Here is a 24,246-nt window from a genome sequence, read left to right as displayed (position 1 = left end):
AGACAATTCATATTCAGTAGTCCTGTTCCCAGAACCTATGCCTGAATAGCAGAATTTCATAGTCCATTAGGGGCCTTAAGATTCTAACTGATAAATCTGAGCAGATAAAAAGCATCAATGTTAAATCTACTGCCAAGGCAAAAGCTCAACATATCATTACTACCAGAAATTATCAGCCCTAAAGGGAAGTACAGATGACACTAGTGTATTTACCATATGAACATTATTAGATTAAATGGTCTAATTTTCCTTATTCTACCTGCATTTATTCTGAATTTCCTAGTTATTCCATCCTATGTGGAAAGTCACAAATTGGCAGCTCTAATCAGGCAAAGTTGTGTATGTACAAGTGTCAGAAAGAAATAAGATATAGTATTTTTATCCCTCTTGAAATATTAGAAGAGGCTGTATATAGACTGTCCTGGGCATGGTTCATCTGTTACAAGAAGCAGTGAAATAACAGTATCTATTTTCCATCTTTTCATGAGCTTCCAACATGCAGAAGATGTATTAAGAAATGAGATCAGAGCCCACATGCTTAAATTGAATACAAAATTAAGAAAGAATTGGGAAACTTCTCTTTTGACTCCCATATTTGCAGCAAAGCCCCAGCACAGCCAAAGGATTGCTTTGTGTTTGATTAGACTAAACACGCAGGCTTCCCTTTAATAGACTCATGAGATGTGTTAACACTGGCAAGAACATACAATTCAAAGTTATAACAAGAAGTAATCTTAGAGGTTTACTTTTAGTTTTATTTTAATTCCTACAGTAGAGTAACAGTTCAGTCACTATGAAGCTTGAGTTCTTACCTCTTCACATCAGTGAGAACCAAACCACCTGTTTAAATGAGAACACCATCTGAAGACAAGACCTAAACAGATTCCTTTTTTCAAGTTACTCTGCTTTCCTCTTTAAAAAACACGGTTTAAAAGTGATTAAATGTACTTTAATGTTTCTGCAGTTAAAACTCTTGTAGCCATGAAAACTGTTCTCATATTCCCTCATGCTCCTTACGTAGAGATGTCCCTTGGTTATACAGTTCTCCAGGACACATTCATGAGAACAGTACCTGGACTTACTACCCCGTGCTCACTTATTTATGCCTACAACAGCCTGATTTTTTTTCTTGTTCGCTGACTGTGAACAGTTTTTACGATTTTATAGGGCATAAATACTTAATCTTTCTCACTTTCAAACTTTTTCAAGTTTCTGATCAACAGAGTATCCACTGTGTGAATCCTTGTTCTCATGAAGTAATCATTCTTGTTGTCTGATAGAAAAATAATCATTTCACAGTCTGTAAAGCCCTAAGCAGTGCAGATCAAAGTCATGGCTGTTTGATGACTACAACACAGGCACCAGCTCTTCCAATATTTAGGGAAGCCATCTGCAGGAAAAAAAGACACAAATTAACAGAACAGGAACAAGCCATGCAAGGGATTGCTAGAGTGCTGTGTCAGTATTATTCTTTAATGGTCAAAACTAATGGGCCTATAAATCACTGAAAAAAACCCAAACATACAACCCACAATATCCTAGTATTGTAGTTTTAAGGTTACTTACATCTGAAACCTTTCACTTGAAGAAAATGTGAGAACAGAAAAAATAAGTGATTTATGGAGTTATCATTAGTTTTGTGAACTGTTGATATGCAAGGGCTTTCTGTCATCGATGTCTGTAGCCCTGAGACAAGGTCAAGACTACCAATACCAAAACTATATGGTTCCAGTATTCTTAAACAGGTTCAAGTGCTGGAATATGTTTGGCAGATTTAGACACTATTCAAGACAACACAAGGATGAATACCTTCAGGGGACTGGATCTTGATGAAAGTAACACAGCAGAGTCAGCTTATATGGTATGCAATAATAATAGTAAAGCTAATACACCATAATTAATGATATATGTTTCCTAACTATCTGTCCAAATGTGGTTATTCATGGGTTGTTTTGAGGTTTTTTATGTGGACTGGTGGATTTAGCAAAAGAATCTTTCCAAGTTTATTTCTTATCTGCTACAGAAAGTCATAAAAATGCTCTTATAATTTAATTAATATTAGATTAAAAAGATAGGCTTTTGCATTATTTTCAGACCATATATGTCTACATTTAAGCTTGACAACAGAAGCAACCCTTTAGAATCATAAAAAACAAATAAGCATTTTGAATATAATACATCTAGCATATTTAAAATGCCTATATGAGGATAAGATCATGCTTTCAAAGTATGTACTTTTCATCAACTTTAAAGGGAACTTAGGGTGACTAATTCAGATGTAAACATCTACACTGGTGGAGCAAATTACTTCTTCAGGAAGTCTTTGAACTAGTAACAGAAAGTGTTGAAACAATGCTTTGTTTCTTTTTGTCTTTGCTATGGATCCAAGCATTACTGTGCCATAATAAAATAATTACATCCTACAACCAATTTAATATTATACCTATTAATTCTTATGTAATTAAAAATTAGATCAATGCATTCAATTCAACATTTCAAAACTTCAAAACATTTTAAAAATGGCAGTGCTCAAGGCTAGGTTGGACAGGGCCTTGAGCAACCTGGTCTAGTGAGAGGTGTCTCTGCCCATGGCAGGGAGGTTGGAACTAGGTAATTTTACCTTCCTTTCCAACCCTGTCCCTTCTATGATTCTATGAAAATGTCTATCGTACAGAAGAAAATGGAACTGAAGAATGAAATCGAAAATTGGGTCTCCACATAATATAAAAATTTTCCTGTGAAGGATATTCAGGACATGCTCAGTACCAATGAAAGGCCTAAATCCATTTTGCTACTTTTTATAATGCTTCTTCTGCATGAAGAAAGTTGGAAAAGAATAATTTGCTGAGAAGTTAATCAGAAAAAGAATTTTGTCTAACAGGTGACAAAAGAGTATTTATAATGACTGCTTATTCTGTCTTTGACCAATTTCTTAGGATCTAAGTATCTCTTTTCTGTCTTCAGAGGAATCTGCTGACATAATAGTTGGTAAAATGCTAGTTTTACAGCAATGGCAACCTCAGATACCATACTTCTTTTTCAGAAATGTTTTTGTGTACAACGATCAACGATGTTACAGATTAAAAAAAAAAAAAAAAAAAAGACTATGATTACCTGTGTCCATTCATTAGTTTGAGGGTCATAGGCTTCCATAGTGTTCAGGTATGTTTGACCATCGTAGCCGCCTACTGCATATAATTTGTCACCAAGGAGACAGACACCAACAGCATCTCGAGGCATACTCAGTGGAGCCACCATTGTCCATGTATCAGTTTTTGGATCATACCTGAGGAAGGAGAAAGAATGTCCAGATAAGTGTCACATGCTGACTTTGACCTGAATATAGCCTTTTTTCTCTGGAAAATAAAAATAATTTAGCACCCTATACAAAATTAGGCACCAAACCACTTTCTCCTGCACCTTTAAGAGATAGCATTAGATACAAGTCCATTTTTTTTGGAAAGAGCCAAGTTCTTTCAACGTATTTTCTTGTAGTCTAAACTATATTAACTAGAAGTTGATAATACTACAGAAAGTTGTATATACTGTTGTGGTTCAAGCCCAGCTGGTAACTCGGAATCATGCAGCTGCTTGCTCAGTCCTCCTCTTCTTCTCCATGGCTCCCAACTGGATGGGGAAGAGAACTGAAATAACATAGCAGAGAAATAAAGACCAGAGCAGCAGTCTGGATCTTCTGGGTAATTCCCCCCAGTTTATATACTGGGCATGATGTGCTGTGCTATGGAATACCGCTTTGGCTAGTTTGGATCAGGTGCCCTGTCTCTATTTCCTCCCAGTTTCTTGTGCCCCTCCTCACTGCCAGAGCACGAAAAGTCCTTGATCGCAGTAAGCATTACTTAGCAGCAACTAAAACACTGGAGTATTATCAGCATTGTTCTCGGGCTAAAGTTAAAAACACAGCACTGCACCAGCTACTAAGAAGGAAAGAAATAACTGTTACAGCTGAATTCAGGACATATACATATGCTTTAAAAAAAAAAATGAAATCTCTAGGCTTTTGATAGACTCTTTAATACACTACTCCAGAAAGACTGTGGTGAAGATGTGCTAAAGCAGGTAAACTAAGTACAATTGACATATTTGTTCTTCATATTTTTCTAACGAAGAGGTATGCAAGGCTAAACAGAATTCTTATAACTCAATTCTGTCAGCAAAATTGTACTGCACAAGAACTTGGAGGGGTTTTTTTTTGTAAATGACAGGGAAATATCTGAGATTTCTTATACCTTTATTCTGCTAAAAACAACTGTACATTTCATCTCTATGATAGCTAGGTATGCCCTAAGGTCAGAAGTGTTATCATAGAAGTTCTTGAAAGTGGAATCAATCTGAAATCAAGATGAGAAGAAGGGGAAGAACTTGCTTAAGGTTTTAATAGCTGTTTTGAGCAACATTTGGAAAAGAAAACTGTTTTAGAAAATATTCCAAATTATCCCCAAAATTTTATAATTCTTAAAAAGGAGTTAGTTATTTTACCTTTAAAAAAGCTATACAACATTGTAGTTTCCCAGCTTGTGAAGAGCAGACAAACATTTTATTTTAGAATGCTTGAATCTATAGGAAATCCTTTACAATTGCATCAGTCTTAGAAGACATTAAATTAGGAGTGCTAATTACTACTCAGCAAGATTCTAGCAGTAGCATTTGAAACCCACATATCTGGCCTCCTTAGACTTACATAATCTCAAAAATAAGCTTTAAAACATTATGTCTGTTTTGACAATCTTCAAGGAGCAAAATCATATTTGAATAAAGTAAATCTTATCAGGTTGTATTAGAATGGCAAAATGGCTGAAGCAGAAACTCATTTCTGAAGAAGAAAAGCAACTTAGTAAAAAGAAAAAAAGATGCCCTAGATATTTACATAAAGTAAAACTTCCAGAGATATGTAAAATAGTTTACTGTGATAGACCTCATTATCACTTGCTAGTGTTTGGTTTCCTAAATTATTCAGATTATTTTATTTTTTGAAGATGATGTATTAATTTTGAATGTAAAAATGGACAAACTAAATCACATCCCAGCCACCTTATAAACTTATCAATCACTGGGAGGGACATGAGAGCTTTTTTCATGTTTTAGTGGAGTCCGCCAATAACTTCACATCCACTCAATGCAAGATACTAGCCTTACAAGTTCTGATTTGTTAGTCTCAGATTTTAGTCTGGAAGCTAACTGTCCATGGAGTACATTATCCATATTTTTTGCCATCAGTGCAAAAATACCTAAACAAGGAAGAATTTATAATGACGTTCAGATATCAGTGCATGAAATAGCTTAAGAATGAGTGGCATATTTCATTGTTACAGTCCTCCCTGAGAAACACAAATGTGATAGGTTGTGGTTTCTCTTCAACACCAGAAGGTTTTTCTGCTCAGAGACCAAAAAAATAAATTAAAGAAAAGCTCCCTTACAAATACCAATAATCAATAGTTGGAAAGATTTCATACTTCTTAATATTGTACCTAGTAGTTTTAATATAAATTTATTTAATTGAAAATTCTGGTCATTTTTCCTTGTAAATAGAAGCCCATGAGAATAGGCCATGAAGTACAGGCACCATAGGATTTTTCTGATGAGTTTTCCATCTGTTGGAGATGAGAAGTAAAGTACTTGGCAGTATGTGATCTTTCGTACATAAAGAAGAGATGGGAATGAGTTTAAGACTGAGCAAAATCATGTACGAATTTTAGATTACATACTGGTAAATGGGAAATGCCAAGCCAGACATTTAAAGATTAAACCCTTCAGAAAAGAAATATACAAATCTCTCCTAGCACCCGTTTTTACTTGTACATAAAGATAAACCAACTACTCAAACATATCTACTTTAAATTTTCCAACCTATATATATTTGGAGACTGTATTTTCCTTTTTCTATTTTAAAGCATACAGAAATAGAAAAGAGTCAAACCTTAATTAAACACTTGAAGAGTACCTTCAAACTGAATGCTATAAACACTCCAACTGTGCCTTACTGCCTTAACAGATATTCTTTAATTTGCAGAATATCCACCTGCAAAATTCAGGATACTGTAAATAGTGTGTTAAGGCTTATATCAACACATCAAGAGGTGGTAGCATTGCTAAAGGAAGCAATATCATGTACCTTAAATATGAATCACTTAAGCAGTTCTGTATGCTTCCTTGTTCAGCTATGTTTTTAGAGTTACAAAATACAACTGGACAAAATTTTGTGTTATAAAATTAATACAATGTTGATTTTTTTTTTACATCTGCAGTTTACTTTATGGCTGTGCATTGCTGTAAAAAAAAATAAATTCTTAAATGAGGTGTGAGAAGAGTGGATTTTTGTGTCCATGATAATATCTAATGCTACTGTGGAAAAAGTGAAAAATAAATAAACTTTGAAGAAATTGTGTTCTACAAACGTTTGTGAAATCTTTCAAATATATAATAATTTGGCATTTCTTGGGTAAAAACATCTGTTTAATTTTACCATCACTTAGCTAAGAGAGTGATGTTACTGGACATTATTTTGTATTTTAAAAAATGCACATATAATTGGGTACCTTTCTACATAGTCCAGCAGTCGGGAACAATGGTTAGAAGCAGGAGCATCATGGCCTCCAACCGCATAAAGAAAGCCATCACATGTTGCTACTCCTACACCTCCTCTTCTCTTACACATAGGAGCACACATATTCCATTTATTTGTGTGAGGGTCATAATATTCCATTGAACTCAAACACGAGCTTCCATCCCGACCTCCAACTGAATATAGCCTAAGAAAGTCCACACAAACAAAAACGTTAATGAAACAAGAACTCAGAACTGTAGAAGTAAAACCAAGAAGCGTCTGGGTTTTTATCTGACATCAGCAAACAGGAAAAATAAAAAAACATAATGTCTCAAAAATCATATGAATTTCATATGATCAGCAAGCATAGATGATTTTAATAGTATTCACACATTCACATACTACTTAGTCGTTTGCCCACACGACTAGAAAGAAAGACATATTCTTTCTGGTACTGGATATTTTCATTCTTTGATTACAGCATATACTGCCAAGAGTCCCATAAATGACATATGTATTTGTGTCTATATATCATGCAAGCATGGTTGCATCCTAATTGCTCATCATCTGTGAGGAGGAAGTGTAAATGCTAATTTATAATGGGCAATCCAGACAAACAAGAAATATGCAATCCATTTATTATTGTTTCTCTGTTTTTATCATGCATCAAAGCAGTGGGAATTAGTCTGACAACTCCTGCTTATCTTGTGTAATTCTTTAATGCTGAACACATTCACAAGCTCTGAATTGTCCCATCTTAAAAAAAAAATTAAATTAAAAAAATTAAAGAAATATAAGAAAAACTTCTTTGTATGCAATTTAGCTTTGTATGCAATTTAGCTTTTTATGCTGAAGTAAAACCCATATGGATAACTGTACTCATTGTTTGATCTAGAATTCAGCCTATTCCACATAGAAAACTATGAATGGGACACTCGTGTCCAGAATTAATTTTACACTTATAATACAGTACAGATCAAATATGCAGTGCATTGCAGAAAAAGACATTGCATTATCTTTTAAACATGTTTTTTTTTTTTTGGTTTCAAAGATCTTAGTTATATAGAAGAAAATCTTTCTTACACTAACACGTCTACTCAGAAAGTAAGAAAATGATCCCCCCCATGCCAGGCACTTCATATTTATGAGTACTGAGTTCTGTAGAGAAGTCAAGAAAAACTTTTGAAATTATTTTAAATTCAAAATGGCTAAACTGCAGTGTAACAAAAAAACTGTTGTGTTTGTAATTATCTATATTATCTATATTATTGTATTATATGAAATATGTTTTCTTCCTCCCCTTATAATGGTTCCCAGGAGGAAATAGTTCTGACTGTTCTTTCCCACTATTACCATGCTACATTCATTTCGTAAATGAATCCTTTTGCAGTCTGCTGCCTTTTCTACAGTGCCTGGATATTAACTAAGAAAAGCACAGGCTATTTTAAAATCCAGCCACTGAACAATTTAGGATGCAAAAGCTGTCTGTGTGAAATAATTATTTATTTGGAAGCTTTTACTGTCCTATTCACAGCTATTTAAGTGTGCATTTGCCATCAAGTTTCACTGGCATGGATACTGATGAATAATGAAGTACTGTACTACCACTAAATATGTCACTGAGCTGTGGAGCATTTTGGTACTACCTGACAGACATACTAGCGCTCTGACTATAGCAGCCAAGAGAACCCATACTCCCCCATGAGAGATGCTCAAGTAAATATGCTTTTTTTGCAACTATTTCTGTGGATACAGCCCTAAGATATTTACCCTTGTGTATGATTATCAGCTATCCACAGGTAGGATTCAATTTGAGGTTAAGAAACCTACATGTAAGTGTTAATATGCGGGTGTCTGCTGTGCCTAAATTGCTGTTATGCTCAGGGTAGTCAGCTGAGTCTAAAGAACAACCATACCTTTTACTTCAGCAGAGAAGTAGAACTGCAGAGCAGTACTAAAAAAAAAATTAAACTTGTGATGCAAAAGCATTTACTTTAATATAAACATAAATATAAGCTTTTACATGTAGTGTTTTTCTGAAGGATGCTATCTTTATTTTTAAAGATTGGACTTGGTCCAGCTGCCCACAGACAGTGATTAAAAGTTATTTGTGATATCAAGAGTACAGTGGCATTGTCTGTAGGCTGGCATATTTGACAAAGACTACACAGGAGAAACATGCATAACTGATGGAGGCTACCCTGATGCAATTCAAATGTCAGTAGTCTATTACTTGTAGATAAATGATCCCTAAAAATGAATATCATGGTTAACAACCCTGAAATTTCCAGATAGAATTCAATCACCTAAACACTTCACACAATTTTAAAAAATGCAACCCCCCACCACACACACACACTGCTTCAGAGTTCAGTGTGAATAATCGTAATCATGACGATACTAACTGAGTGGGGAAGTGGACTCTTTGGAAAGCCATCCTGCAAGAAGACCTGGATAGGCTGGAAGTGTGGGCTAACAAGAAACAGGATATGCAACGAACACAAGAGTAAGGTCATGCACATGGGTACACACAATCCAAGAGTGCAGCACAGGCTGGGATCTATCCGTCTGAGGAGCAGCTCTATGGAAAGGGACCTGGGGGTCTTAGTGGACAACAAGCTCAGCATGAGTGAGCAGCATGCAGCTGCAGCAAAAAAAATGCCAACAGATGTCTGGCTTACATCAACAAGGCTGTCACCAGCAGGGATAAAGAAGACGTTAGCCCACTCTGCACTTGCAAGGACACATCTGGAGTACTGTGCTCAGGTTTGGTTCCGACCATACAAAAAAGATGTGGGCAGGCTGAAGAGTATCAAAGATGATCCAAGGACTGGGAAGCCTGCCTTATATGGAAAGGCTGAGAGAACAGGGTTTGTTCAGCCTTGAGTAAAGAAAGCTTTATGGAGACCTTATCACCATGTTCCAGTACTTAAAGGGAGGCTACAAAGAAGAAGAAGGTTTCCTTTTTGCAAGTGAAAGATGACGGGTAATGGATACAAATTACTCCTGGGAGCTTCTGTTTGGACGCTAGAGGTAAATTTTCACAGTGTTAACAATCAGCCATTGGATTAATCTCCCTAGGGAAATGGTGGATTCCCCCAGTGCTGGACGCCAGGTTCAGCTGAACAGGGTGCTGAGATATCTAGTCTATGTAATGCTTTTCCTGAAAAAGTTGGACCAGATGCTCTTTGAGGTCCATTTCAACCTGATATTCTATGTTTCTATGTGTTTTCCCTAGTCTAAATACCCACCATTTTGTTTATTTTTTCCTGACGTGAAGTCTTCATCTATTTCACTGTCTTTCAACTGAAACAATTTTGTATGATAATATTTCCATATTTAAGGTGAAGCACACTTTTTCATTCCTCTATTTCAATTGAGACAGCTCTTGTAAAATATAGCTAAAGGCATTCATAAGTTGCTGATAAAAAGACAGCAATTGCTGCTTAAAAATGATAAAAGTTCCAGTCAGCAATTGGGATCACCTAGTTTTTGTTAAAACAATTCATATTATTGAGAGCAAACCAAAATTAATTCCTAATATCACATTTTGGAACTATTATTTTAGAGTTTATGTTTATATCTCAGCAAGGAAAAGATCATAAGACAAACACTAAAATTTAATTTCACAATGGTTTAATGCAGGCAAAGAAAAGTTAGTAATTGCTTTAAAGCTCTGGCTGTGGATAAGCCTGAGCAACTCTGACAGGAATTGCTTTCCCTTTTTAGTCAAATTTCCTAATTTCCTAATCCATAGACCCAAAGGTCCAAAATGCAGAACAACGCTACAACCACTACTGAATATTCAGGGTACTGTTCAGCTAATCAAAACCATAAAAAATACTCATAACAAAAGATATTTATAAGTCTTACTTCCTCCTTAGTGCTCAGGGTCCTATTTTATTAGATGACTTTAAATGAATCATTTTTTGCAGCTTAGCCTTTCTTGGTAACAGTTTATAGTAAAATATTCTATAGGGAGAAGTATAACATATTTCTCTAAAAAAAAAGTCTGAAAACCTGTCATTACTGATTACAGATATCAGTCCACTAACTGCAAGGGCTACTCTTATGCCTCTTAACTATATTAAGTTCTATCACTTCAGTTACCAGATGCCACCTCTGCTCAGGATGATTTGTTGAAAATACTTGTAAGTAAGCTTTCATCTTAATGTGCAAGTGCTTTCAGAATTTAGAGATGAAGGATAATCCACTGAGTTTGAATCAAGTAAAATCAAGTCCCTCAAATTTTTCTTTGTTAATTTCACATTTTTAATTTATAAGGCTATCTTACTAATTTTACATTACCTTATGTAGTACTTCATTTACCATCAAAACCAGCTCATTTTTTTTCTTTCTTCCAGATTATTGGCGTCTGTAGATTTCTTGTAATATCTCTTAATAGTTTTTGAGTAACTACAGCAGTGTGAGATTTATTTTCAGCACTGCATGATTAAAAAGAAAGCTTGAGAAATAATCGCAATCATGATCATGTAACAGTCATATTTTATTTCTGAGTTGGGAATATTCTTTTAACTGAATTGAACATCATTGCATATCCCACCAAAACTGTTGGGATTTCTATTATAATTATCACTCATTATTTAGAGTGGAAGACTGACAAGAAGAAAGCATCCAGTATTGAGTACTTTTATCTCCACTGATCACAGTGAAAATTTTGCCTGCGGAGATGCAATAGATTTTTATTCCCCAGTGGTCTATACTTCAGCTTATTCAGCCACTGAGTGCAGATGTGAATTTAGACCAAACTCAGTGTCCTATGAGCTGGAAATTTGCAGGCTTTCATCACTTCTTTTTGTATTAAGATGGATAAATATTCCTAAACATTTATATATATATATACATATATATATATATACAAATGTATGCATAAAATGGCTAGAAAATGCAGTAGCAGTTACAAAGTAGGAGATGTTAGGAGAAATCTGATCCAAAATGACCAGATCCAAAAGCATTTTTCTCAATTCTACCACTACAAACTTTTGATAACTAATCAGAAAAGCCATTTTTAAATTCAGTTTGACAAGTCAACCTCAAAAGACCAGGCTACCTTTGATGTGAGGTAGTATTGCTTGAATCATGCCTTTGCTGAATTTCTTAACGAGGTTTTACCTTTCAAAATTCTTTCAATGTGAATATCAAAGACTATATCCAGTCTTTTGCTTAGGATCCTTTGTACCCTTTTCTGCCTTTTCAGTATGCCTGAAAGAGCATGAGAATTGCTCTAGCACAAAGAATATCTCTCTGGTGGAAGTGAGGGGAAGGCAATTTCATCAGTGCTGGACTTCTGTACTGCTCAATCAGTCCACTCCTGATCTAGGAATCAGATTATAGGACAGGAAAGATAGCAATCCATGTTCACTGGTAAAAGTAAAAAAAAGAATAATTTTCTGAATGAAAAGCCTTAATGGTATCCTGTTTCTGTGTGTAAATTTTGAATGATATTTCATGTATTTTGTTCAGTAGCTAAGTTAAAAATACAAACATTCTGAAAACAAACAAAAAAAGTAAAGATAAAACAAATCATAGAGTAAGTTCCTGCAATTAAAGAAAGAGTAACTACTGACAGAAAATACGGGGGGGGGGGGGCAGGGCGAGGGAGGGGGAGGAAGCACCTTTTGCATTGATATTTTATATTTTTATCGCAAAGTTCTAATTCCTACATTAGAAAGTATAGTTTCCTAATGCAAAGAAACTGTTTCAAATCAAAATTACCTAATCTAATAAAAAACTAATCAAAATTATATGGCTATGTTACCTCTGCAAGCCCAGTTACTGAATGCAGACTTCACCAACTAAAAATGTTTATGACTTTATCAGGTTATAATTTTGTTAAGGCAAAATAGTCTTTGTAAGTTAATCATTTACTACAGCATGAGCTTAAGGCCTTTTGTTTGCTTTCTTATTTATTAAAAAAGATACATTGACTGCCAGTAAATGAGAATTTATTGAATTCATAGAATCATAGAATCATAAAATAGTTAGGGTTGGAAAGGACCTTAAGATCATCCAGTTCCAAGCCCCCTGCCATGGGCAGGGACACCTCACACTAAACCATGTCACCCAGCAAAACCACAAAATTACTTTGTGCTACACTGGGCTAATGTGTTTACATATTCATCTTTTTTAAGTTTAATAATTTTAGACCATACAGATGTTCTATTTTGTTCTGTCTCAGTATCCATTTATTGAACAATTAAGTCTAAAGTGCTGAGGAAAAGTGACACCTTTTTGAGTTTCTAAAGTTAAGGAAGAATATTCTCTACATTTGGGCCTTTTTTCCTATAGCAGGAGGCAGAATAATTGCCTTTGTAAGAAAGAGTTTGGTCAAAAGCAGCAGTTAATAAACAGCACATATAAAACTTCAGCAGTGTCAAAACTGTCCTGAAAAAAACTGAAATAGCTTCTACAGGATTTAAATTAAGCTGTAAGTTTATTGATAGGACAAATTACATATAGAGTAAAATATAGTAAGAACAGAGACAAGATTTAAAAATTTAAAACATTTAAAATTTTAAAAATTTAAAAATATTCTCAAAAACATTCTGAGGATAATAACTTGTGAGCTAGTCTTCGAAATAAGTTCGTCATTCTTCCTATTTCCAAAGGGGTTTATAAAATTAGTTACAGTTATAAAATACCTAATAAGTAATTAATATAATAATAAGTCAACTTCCATTTTACTCTCTAGCTGGGTAGATAATGAAAGATCTGTTATTGAAACAGTCATGTGAAACCATGAATTTTTATTACAAGGAAAAACACTGCTGTATTTCAGTATCAGGCAAAATACCTGTATCATTCAGAAAATCATAGAATCATATAACGGTTAGGGTTGGAAAGGATGATAAGATGACCTAATTCCAAACCCCCTGCCATGAGTCAAGCACGCCTCACACTAGACCATGCCGCCCCAAGGCTCTGTCTGCACTTCCAGGGATGGAGCATTTACTTATCTGAGCAACCTGTCCTAGTGCTTCGCCACCCTCACAGTAAAGAATTTCTTTCTTATATGTAACCTAAATCTTCTGTTTAAGCTTGAACCCATTGCCCCTTGTCCTACCACTACAGTCCCTGATGAAGAGACTCTCTCCAGCATCCTTGTAGGTCCCTTTCAGATACTGGAAGGCTGCTATGAGGTCTCCAAGCAGCCTTATCTTCTCCAGGTTTGACAGCCCCAATTTCCTTAGCCTGGCTCCCTGTAGGAGTTGCTCTAGTCCCCTTTTCAGATCAATACCAATTTATAAATATTTGTAGGCAGCAAGAGCATTGTGGGCAGGAACCAAGAGGTATGAAAGATATTCTCTCTCTTTACATGACTATAATTATGTATGACAAGTATCATATTTTTCTTAGTTCAAATGCATTGGTAAAAGAATAATTGAATCATCAATAAGTCACAAGAGCAAAGAAACCCTCAAGGAAAAAATGTCATGAAAAAAAACCCTGCTCTGACGGGAAATATTGTTTCAGGCATACTTTCTTATCTAGTTAGCCTGGCATGAAATTTTGAAGTGTTACTTCAGTTTTAAAAATCACAATTACAGCATATTAATACTTCATTTATCTAATAATACTGAGCCAGTTCCCTAGTTTTTACTCAAGTATGAAAATTATCAGTGCATTGCAATTATATGGATGACTTGAAAAGAAGTCTTAGATCAGATCATTTAGTCTGTGACCTTCACAATGAACAAATCCTTCTCAATTCAATGATTCAACCAGTAATGAAATATTCAGCTGAATTTGGTCCACTGAGTCAAAAGACATTTCCTTTTACCTCAATATTAGTTATTAAGAAGGTAATCAAGTTTCAAATTAGGAAAATAGAAATATCAGTTAACAGTGAAAATGGCTTCCTTCAGGTCCCAGCATATAAGTACTAAATACGCTTTGAGACGTGCTGGGATTCTTATATTTTATCTCACATTAAATATAGTAATTAAAACCCAGGATTTCAGAATGTGGGATGCTAATATCTTTTGCTGTTTTGACTGCAAAACATGAGAGATAAGACAGTAATACATGAATGTTTTTTAAAAGTCTCTGGTTAATTCAGGGAGCTGCATTATTAAAAATTGGCTGTGAATCCTTCTAGGTGTTATCCACACTGCCTCCCACTGTCTAGATTGGTACCTATGTTACATTTAAATATTTAAGTTAGGCGGAGTGACCAGATTGCCTTTGACTGTCAGGTATTAGGACAGAGTAAGGTAATTCACTATGTTTGCTTGGTCAGAAGTACCCTTACATGCCCACATTAATGTATACCATTCCATGTTATGTTCATTATCTACATAGAATTTGTGGTTCATTACAAAAATTAGAAAAAAAGAAATATGTAGTATGGAGAAAATGTTTCTTATTATAAAATGTGAATGGCAGACCTTACAGTAAATGCTAGCTATGTATCAGTCAACAGTCAGCTAGTCCAACAGCCTTTTTGCGTGGGTGATGAATGAAGAAAAGAGCATGGCGGAGCTAACACACTAAAAGATGTAGATGTTCTGTAAACATGCGAAACAGAAATGTGGCCTAAGTATCTGGGAGTCTGACCATGGTGCATCAAGATAAAACAGGCTCATCAAGTTCTTACCCTGCAATGCAGCAATGTGTTTAGCATCTCCACATTTACTTTCACTTGGGTTCTAAACAGCAATACATCCTAGCTGAATATGCTTTTCCTCGGACTGTGGGAAAAACACTGCATTTACTGTAAAGTTTCATGATTTTTCATTGTTTTCTTAGAAAAGTCACACACATTTACCTAACCTGTATCTGTTCTAGCCATTTTTAAGTCTAGCCTAGACACATAAAACGAAGTAAAACTGTGCAGAGACTCCTGCTTTACAGGCTGGATCTAAAATATCAAATTAAATCTTGCTTGAAAGAAGGAATATGATACATATTGAATTGAATTGCACATTCACTCAGCTTCATGGGATCCCCAAGTAGGAAATATGAATTCATGTGCAAAAGTACAAAAGATCAGACAGAGCACTGAATTAGTAATAAGCTTTAATGATTCTGCTAAAAGAAAATGACAGAGATAGTTTATTATATGATGCATGAAAGGCAAAGAAGCAGAACTCCTGGAGGAGGTTGTAATCAGCCACTCAATTGAGTTTTGTAAGTGGTTATATGAATGTAATACATTGCTAATTCTCTTGTGCCAACACTGAACTGCTATTAAGGACTTTGTGGAATTATTAATCTATGCCTCTTTGAGGTCAGTACAGAGCAAATATATTCCTGAGTGACTACAAGATGATTCTGAGACCCTTTAGTGTGCATGCACAAATTCGGTTTGAATTTTGCTGTTTTCCTGAAACAACCTAAATTTTCTGATGTTCGCTTTGCCATAATCCATGATAGTCACGTCACAAGGGACATATTAAACTAAAGCAACCGCTATTTAACACAGGCATTTTGATCTAAATAACACAAGTTTCATTCCAGCTTAATCTCATTAAATGACCTGAAAACAAAACATTCCCCTGCACATACGTCAGCATCTTTATTGACCAGGTTTCTGTGTTTCCCATTCAAAAAGAAAAAGAGAGTATCTGCAAAATTAGTGCTAAAACAGTAATCCAGTTTATGGAAATCTATTCCTAAATGAATGTAGCTATTGCAAAACTGGTGGCACTGAATGAATATAACTGAACATAAACACATAAAAAATACATTTTTTAATATAGATATTAAAGCCTCTCCACCTAACATATTAAATTGAAAATTAAACAAATGAATTTGCATGGGTGTGAAGGGGCAAACTACTAAATACGTGTATAAATATGTATCTAAAAAACAATCTTAAGCTGAATTGGTAGAATGTGGAAGCCATTCTAAATTCTATTTAGTCAAGTGACAGACAGAATCTGACGCCAATTGATAATATATAATTTATGTTGCTTTTCTTCGGTATGACAGGCATTTTTGATAGTCATGTGACCCCTTATTCGAACTCTGAACTTCCAGTTAAACTTTCTTCAATATGCATGACCAGAATTAAACAGTGTTCATAAATATTTCCACAATGAATAAAACTTTATATATTCTTCAGTTGCATTTCCTTTTTTCACAGATTTCTTCTAGTGTTTTTGTCTGTATTAACAGGATACACAGCCTTTTTTCCTCTCTTCTGCCACTTACTACCATTCGTTTTCTTCTAAGAAAAGGAATATGAGTGAGCTTTAAAAACATGAGTAAGCGTATAAAGGGACAATACCTCAAGAACTAATGAGAAGTTACTTGCAAATTAATAAACTCAGAGCCAAAAGAGATCAGAATGTAAAAGTTTTTTTATTTCCACCATAAGCTTATAGAAAAAATAAAATTTTCATCCAAATTTATGGGAAAAGTTATCATTAGTTTTTTCTGCTTAAAATGGTTTTAACTGGAAAACCAGTGAAGCAGACCATAGAGGTACAGAAGATCACAAACAAAATAGTTTTCAGTGTTAAAAAAAGAAAGACTATATTATTTCAAGTATTAAAGAAGCTCACATTTGAGATATTGAGCATACAGTGAAGTGCCCAAAGCATGTGGGAGATACACACATATAATATTTTCTAACTCTCTCACTTCAAATATAGTTCAACCCTGATGAAATATATTTATTTAATTATTTAATTCAGTGCAGAAGAAAAAAAAAACATGGAATAATCAGGAAAAAACTCTTCAGATCTTTCATAGTAAAGTAGTTTCTCCGTTACTGAATGTTAAAGCCAACATGCTGTTTCTCTTTGAGACATCCATTTCTAATACCCTTAAAATTTGTTTTAAAAAAAATCCATAATTTCTTGCCTATTTCAAAGCCAAAAGTTCAGATGAGGAATGCAGCATGTGTCAGTTCTGTGGAACAGCAGTGTAGTAAGTATAGCACCAGAGTTGAAAGTTTCACTTCCTACATATGTTTTCAAGTTTCAGTCCTTGGTATATGGGACATTTAAAAATATGGTTATTTGGATTAAAAAGAGTAAAAAACAGTAATATCTTTGCTCTTTGCTTCATTGAAACCACTACTTTTCAGGTTTTAGCAGTGTCAGTTCTGCCTTTCTGAGACAGAGTTAACATCTTTGATTTAAAAGTGTTCATGTAAGTCATGCAAAATTCAATTGAACATCTATTCACCAAGAAGCATTGATAAATACATGATCAGCTGAGCAAAAGAAACATACCTGGAATGTATATACATAATCATATGCAGCTCCTCATAATTTTAGATCTATATTTGCAGGGTTATTTCACTAGATCTTGTCTCTGCTAGTTTGCTGCATGGTTCATGCACTATTGAAACAAGATTCTTTAGAGTAACAGGGTTATTAAAGCATCTTAGTCCATTTCATCTACTCTGGAACATTTCAATGACACTGTGACTTAGTAAGAAAAAGCAATGGCAATTAAGCTTCAGTGGTTTACAGATTATTTCACAACATAAAACTAACTCCTAATGTCATGGATGAGAAGTAGAACATCTGAGTATATGATCCCATGAATTAATGCAAAATTAATAATGAATGCATCCAATAAGGCTTATTTAATCCAGAGTTACTCTGCAAATAGGACACAACTATAATATGAAAAAAATCATAAAATTAGTTAGCACTTGTAAAGCCTGTAGTTTTAATTAATTTCAGATTCAATTTAAAAAAAAGATATCAGCATATTGTTTTAACAATGGGATTATAGGTACTTTATCAGGCCTCCTGCTGCTGCTACAGAAAGGTACACAATCTCCTACTACCTAGGTCTAGTAATAGTTGTTTGTGGGCTACATTAAGCTCCTTGCTTGATTTTTATATTCAGTGATGCTTATGGTCAGCGGAAAGAATCTGACAATCCCAGAAATGAATTCTATTTATCTCAAGCCTGTACCTTAGGAGTGATAAGAACCACCTAATAGAAAGGATTTTTTTTTTTTTTTTTTTTTTTAACCCGATGTATAATGAAAACTTGATGATCTGAAACTGGAAGACATGGGATGGGCAAAATTTAGTGGGCTGTTGAATCGCATAACATATTCTACTAGGAAAACCTACAGCATTATTGAATCCTTTTTTCCCTATATATTTTTTATCTTAAGTTTTTTCAAATATTTTTTAGTGTCCTCAAAATTTAGTATATCATTCCATCCCACATCTGCGTTTTTTTTCTGATCCATTTCTCCTTGCTGTTCAACAGCAATACAGTATGAGGAAAATGCTATTCCAGAAATTTGCCAAGGGATTCTTCACTGACTGCCCTTTATGTTCAGTTGTCCACAGTGGGATTCATATTCCCCTCTTAAACATCAAGAGCCAGAATCTGGGACAGAGTCCTTAGGTTTCCTATACAGTTAGTAGAGAAAAATGGGCACTTAGAGAGCACAATTCATGCTGTCCTAACACAAATGTCTAAAATAAGTAAGACAAATGCTTTCCAAATGTAGGTATTTCTTCCATTGACCATAAGGTGAGTTTAGGATGATTGTCTCAGCTGTAGATGTCTATACAAAAATATTTGAAGTTAGATGTGATGAATTTCTCTCTATCTCTAAATTATTACAGTTCACACTATATTTGTTTTAGCTACATTGCTAAAAGAAAGTACTTTAAAAGAGATAAGACACACATAATATCATGTTACTAGAAAATGAGTTTTAGTAAATGTCAAATTAACATTTTTAAAAGTGAAAGCTATAAAAAAGAAACTTAGAATCTGAACACAATTAGAATTACAGGATTGAGGTAGTCTTACTGTTTTGACATGAGTAAAATTTCTGTTTACTTGCTGTGTGAATGTAGTTGCCTTAAAACAAAGAAGGTTTCATGCATCAGTGTTTGGCTGAACCAAGGTGCAAATGCCTATACAACTGGGTACATGACTATATCAGATGGATAAATTCAGTTGGTTAACTAGAACTAGCATATAAAACGTACAAAAGTCACAGCAGTCAACTGACAATTTGTCCTGATTTATAGCATACACACTGAAATTTCAGGTCTATATCCTTAAGTACTTGATACAAATTTAAAAAAAATACACAAAATATATATAAATTACTTTTTTCAAGCAAATGTAAGAGCCAAGTTATAGGAGGGTGTGCACAACTGCACTACATTTATTTTAAAAGACACTTTCCATTGCAATATGCTAAAAGCTATTTACTACTACGTGTAACAGTTTTTCATCCCTCTATGAAATGTGTTTCAACCATGTAAGAACACCCTACTCACTTGCCATTTAATGCTGCTACTCCAACAGTGCTTCTGGCAATTGACATACTCGCCACAAATGTCCACTGCTGACTTTGAGGATCCCACCTCTCAACTGTATTCAAATAACTCCAACCATCATGTCCTCCCACGGCATATATAGGCCCTTCAAGCACTGTAACTCCTAAAATGGAGGAGAAAAAGGATAAAAGTATGCTTTCTTTATTACTAGTAAAACCCCAAAGTTTTCCAAAACAAATGAACTTGCATATTCAAAGTGAAAATGGATGCACAGATTTGAGATTGATTAATTAAGGATTAACAAACATGAATAAAATTAATGCCACTCCACATGACTTTATGAAAAATAGGCCTTGTCAAAGAAATCTAATTCTATTCCTTAAAAGGATCGTTAGCTTCCTAGAATAACCTGCCAATGATGCGATAGTCTTAGATTTCTATATAGTGTTTAACTTACTACATCATGAATTATCTCTTTAGAATATCACTAAAGCACAAAATATGTAAATAATGGAATGGATACCAAATAGATCTCAAATTTTTGCAATCTAATGGAATTGCTTCTACCAGAGTTCCACAGGGAACAGGAAAAAAAATGGAATCAAAACAATATATTCAGAGGCTTCAGCAAGTCACTTACAGTGAGAAACTTAGCTGCCTCATCAATTTACCTTTTCAAAAAAGGAAATAAAAAGAGAATGGGTACCTTCACAAGAAAGTAATGTTGGATATATAAGACTTCTTTTATCTAGTGAAGAAAAGTAAAACAAAATGTAAAGTATGAAATTTGAAGTAGGAATTATTTAAATAAGAAACAAACTTTTAACAATGAGGATTTTTAAGCATCTATTCAAAGGAACTGATGAATCCTCTATCTCACAGTACCTTCAGTTAAGCTTAGAAGGCTCTGGAAGATTAATAGTTAAGCACAATTTGTTACAATACAGTACGCTCAGTAATTCCATTCTATGAATCCATGATTCCAAATAAGTATAGTTTTGAAAAAAAATCTCAGGCTAAATTGAATCTTATTCCTAAGTCAGTGTCAGTGTGGGCTGTTTTTTTTTTTTTTTTTCACTCCATTTCACATGATTTGAACTCATCAAAGTGAAAAACCAGTCAAACATTAAAGTTTCAGAGAATGGGTTTATTTATTTTTTTTACAGAAAACTGTCCTTGATTTAAAGCAGTGCAAAGTTACCACTAGAACTGTGTCTTCTTCTGTTTCAGAAAAGTAATTCATCTAAGGCATAATTTGACTTTAAAACCATAATAATTGAGGACTTTGAACAAGTCTCATCTCGATGTTCACAGAAAGTATTCCTGAAACTTGTGTGTTGGTTTTGGTGGGTTTTTTTTTCTTTTGTTTGTTTTTTTTTATTTCTTTATTTGGGAGGGTGTGGTAGTATTTTGTTTTTGGTTTGTTTTGGGTTTGTTTTGGGGGGGGGTGTTATGCTAAAGAAAGAATTTAAAAATCTGCTAATCCTTACTGAAATTTTTCTTCCTATAAAGTCTGAGCTTCATCTTTCTCTATAGAACCTTCTGTGAATTCATTCTCCAGTTTCTTCTGGTATGAAGTGTCTTGCTTATAGTTGCTTTTTATTCATTCACATTTCAGCTATAATTTTTCCAGAATAATGAGTATTAAATTGAACTCATAATCAATATCTTACCTCAGAATGCAATCAGTAGCAAAAACGTGAAAGACATGCCAGTATTCGCATAAAGAATCAGGAGGTAATATGCTGTCATTATGTGGGTTTTATTTTTGTCTGTTGGGGTTTTTTTTGTTATGTTTTGCAGGAGGTATTTTTGGTTGGTTGGTTTTTGGTTTGTTTTTTTTTATTCTAACATCTAATAGGTATAAATATTCTTAAATCCTGAACAAACAGTTTTACATTGTCAAAAAAAGTATTTGCTATAATTTGTTATAACAACACTGTGCTCTTTAGCTTTTTATGTATCTAATCTTCACTTAGTGCAAAGTTAAAGGGAAAATCAGATTCTTGCTGGGATAAAAAAAATAACCATATTCAAGGAAAGTTTAGGTGTGTGAATGTTTCTGTACACATACATCTTTGTGTCTAAATAAACACACAAACCCTCTCTCACCACACATAAGCAGAGTTGTATTATTATGAATTTCACAGTGAAACGTGCCTCACTAGTTTTGAAATTTTGACCTTTTACTTCCTTGAATAGCTTATTTGTGCCTTCATTAGGAAATAAAGCATTGTCGTCAATTTGCATTTTTTTTTTATCTCATTCACTATTTCATACTTTTTGTCATTTCCTTTCATACTTTAGTTTCTTTGTCATCTTTTTTCCTGCTGTAGGTTATCACAGAATCATAGAATAGTTAGGGTTGGAAATGACCTTAAGATCATCTAGTTCCAACCCCCCTGCCATGGGCAGCGACACCTCCCACTAAACCATGCCTCCCAAGGATTTGTCCAACCTGGTGTTGAACACCGCCAGGGATGGACAACCCACTATGTTAAGACATCCCAATTATTTCAGTCACTTTGTTGTAGAAAATCTCCTTTCCCCTTAATCAAAATACTTTTCTTCCCTCATTTTCATGGATTTTTAGCTTTTCCTTTTTTTTTTTTTTTTTTAATGACTAAAGAATGATAAGGTCACTGCATTAATGCAATGGATCTTTTCTCTGCATTTCCTGTTTTACTCTTTGACTAGACTTTATACAAAAAATAGTCTTCACTGTGTTCTCTAAAATGAGCATTTGTTATTTATTATCATACAGAACTCACTACCTATTAAACTTTATTTACTGCAATAAAGATGCTTTTGGGCAATATGTATAGTCTTGATTAAAAAGTGTCCCAGCTAAATGTGTCAACACATTGCTGCTCATCAGTACAATCTGAAACTAAAAATATTTGTTGAAAACACTCAAAAAAATCTGCAGTCAAATTGAATGAACAGAGGAAAAAAATAAAAAAGAAAAGAAAAAAAAAAACAAGATAGGAGGATAATAATTTGCACTACCATGATGTAACTGTATAGTGGGAACACCAATTTTTCCTACCTGAAAAATAATTCTTCTAAGCATTTAGACTTTGGGATTTATGAAAGCAGACTGTGTTATTTTTTAGCTAAATGATCTAAAAGAGAGTGTTGTCCAGTGTGCAATAGCAAACATTTTCCTTTTGATTGCCTTCCCAAAGCTATGTAGCAAAAACCCTATTATGTCTAATTAGGTGTTGAGATCTGTACAGTTTAAATTATTTATACTTGGAGATTGGAATGGGATTTTAAATTGCTTTTCTGTGATGTCACAAAATAATGGAACACTGCCTATCATATTTTGAACTCTGCCTTTTCTTATCTGGGTGATAGACTGAGTTTCACACAGCAAAATTTTAAAAAGTGTCAGTTTTTACAAAGTAACAGGAAATATAATTTCTTACTGACACTTTTGTATACGAAATGGCAAAGTAAAAATGGTACTAGTTTTACTGTAGTGTCTGCATTTTGGTATTTGCAGAGACAGAATTTTAACTGGGAAGGATAAACTTGTATCCAACAACAAATTTTTTTAATAAGGAAATTTTTTTTAAGTGAGCAGACATATGCTGTAGAATGACACTAAAGGTGAGGAGACAAACATAACAGTGACTTGTTATCAAAGTATTAAACTTGATTAACAACCAGTCACCACTATTTTAAGTTTTGAATTTATTTAGTTTCCAGGTAGCTGTAAATCTGTAATAATCTCCTTTCTCACAAACATCTACAGAAGGATACCTAGGTAATTCTGTATTAATTACAACTAACATTGCTACTTTTCCTTACTTTGTTCTTGCCCTCTTTATGTCTTAAACCATTTTTCTTCCATATTACTGCTGTTAACATAAAGAAATGTAATGATTGCAAAATCCAATTTGGTTTAAATTATGCATCAATTAATTAAACCTGGTATTGAATTTTCACAGCCATAATCTTAACTGGGTGTGAAATACAAGTATCATTGCCATAGGCCAAGCTGAGAACTTAGTGCATGATAAAACTGAGAATTAGACCTGACCTACCCTCCTTAGTGAATATTCAGAGATACACTGTTGAAAATACCTCTTCCTATGTTTATTTACAGGCAGGTATAAAGGCTGATTAAGGAATTACAAAGTACCCCTGCCCTCTTGGGCCAGAAGATACTATATCGAAATGCTAATATAATGCAAATTTATAGAAGTAAAGATTGGCTGCTGCCTTTTTATTTACATTTGGTTTTGTAGATGCAATACCAGATTCTCAACTCTGCCACACTATTATCCTGAGAACATGACCCAGAAATTATAAGTGTTGCCATTATGATTTGCAGCTCTTTAGTGAATTGGTTCATGATCTACTACTTACAAAGGGTGCAAAGAACAATGATAAGGTACTTAATGATTCAGAAAAAAATATCTCTGTAATGTTCCC

General features: G+C 34.1%; 1 protein-coding gene across 2 annotated transcripts in view; it reads right to left on the bottom strand.

Moving 5' to 3' along the window:
• Nucleotides 1–1,277: 1,277 nt before the first annotated feature.
• KLHL1 (kelch like family member 1) overlaps nt 1,278–24,246 on the bottom strand; it is a 196,870-nt gene continuing 173,901 nt past the window's right edge. For both annotated transcript variants that reach the window (XM_065675814.1, XM_065675815.1), the window contains 4 exons: nt 19,804–19,966; nt 6,555–6,767; nt 3,115–3,286; nt 1,278–1,390 (listed from right to left, as the gene is read on the bottom strand). In XM_065675814.1, the coding sequence (XP_065531886.1) occupies nt 1,331–1,390; nt 3,115–3,286; nt 6,555–6,767; nt 19,804–19,966 (608 nt within the window). In that variant the 3' untranslated portion in view covers nt 1,278–1,330. The remainder of the gene's footprint in view (nt 1,391–3,114; nt 3,287–6,554; nt 6,768–19,803; nt 19,967–24,246) is intronic.

Source organism: Lathamus discolor, chromosome 4, assembly GCF_037157495.1.
Source record: "Lathamus discolor isolate bLatDis1 chromosome 4, bLatDis1.hap1, whole genome shotgun sequence".
Classification (NCBI taxonomy): Eukaryota; Metazoa; Chordata; class Aves; order Psittaciformes; family Psittacidae; genus Lathamus; species Lathamus discolor.
The sequence above is the reverse complement of the archived record's forward strand: the minus strand, read 5'-3'. Positions and strand labels throughout refer to the sequence as shown.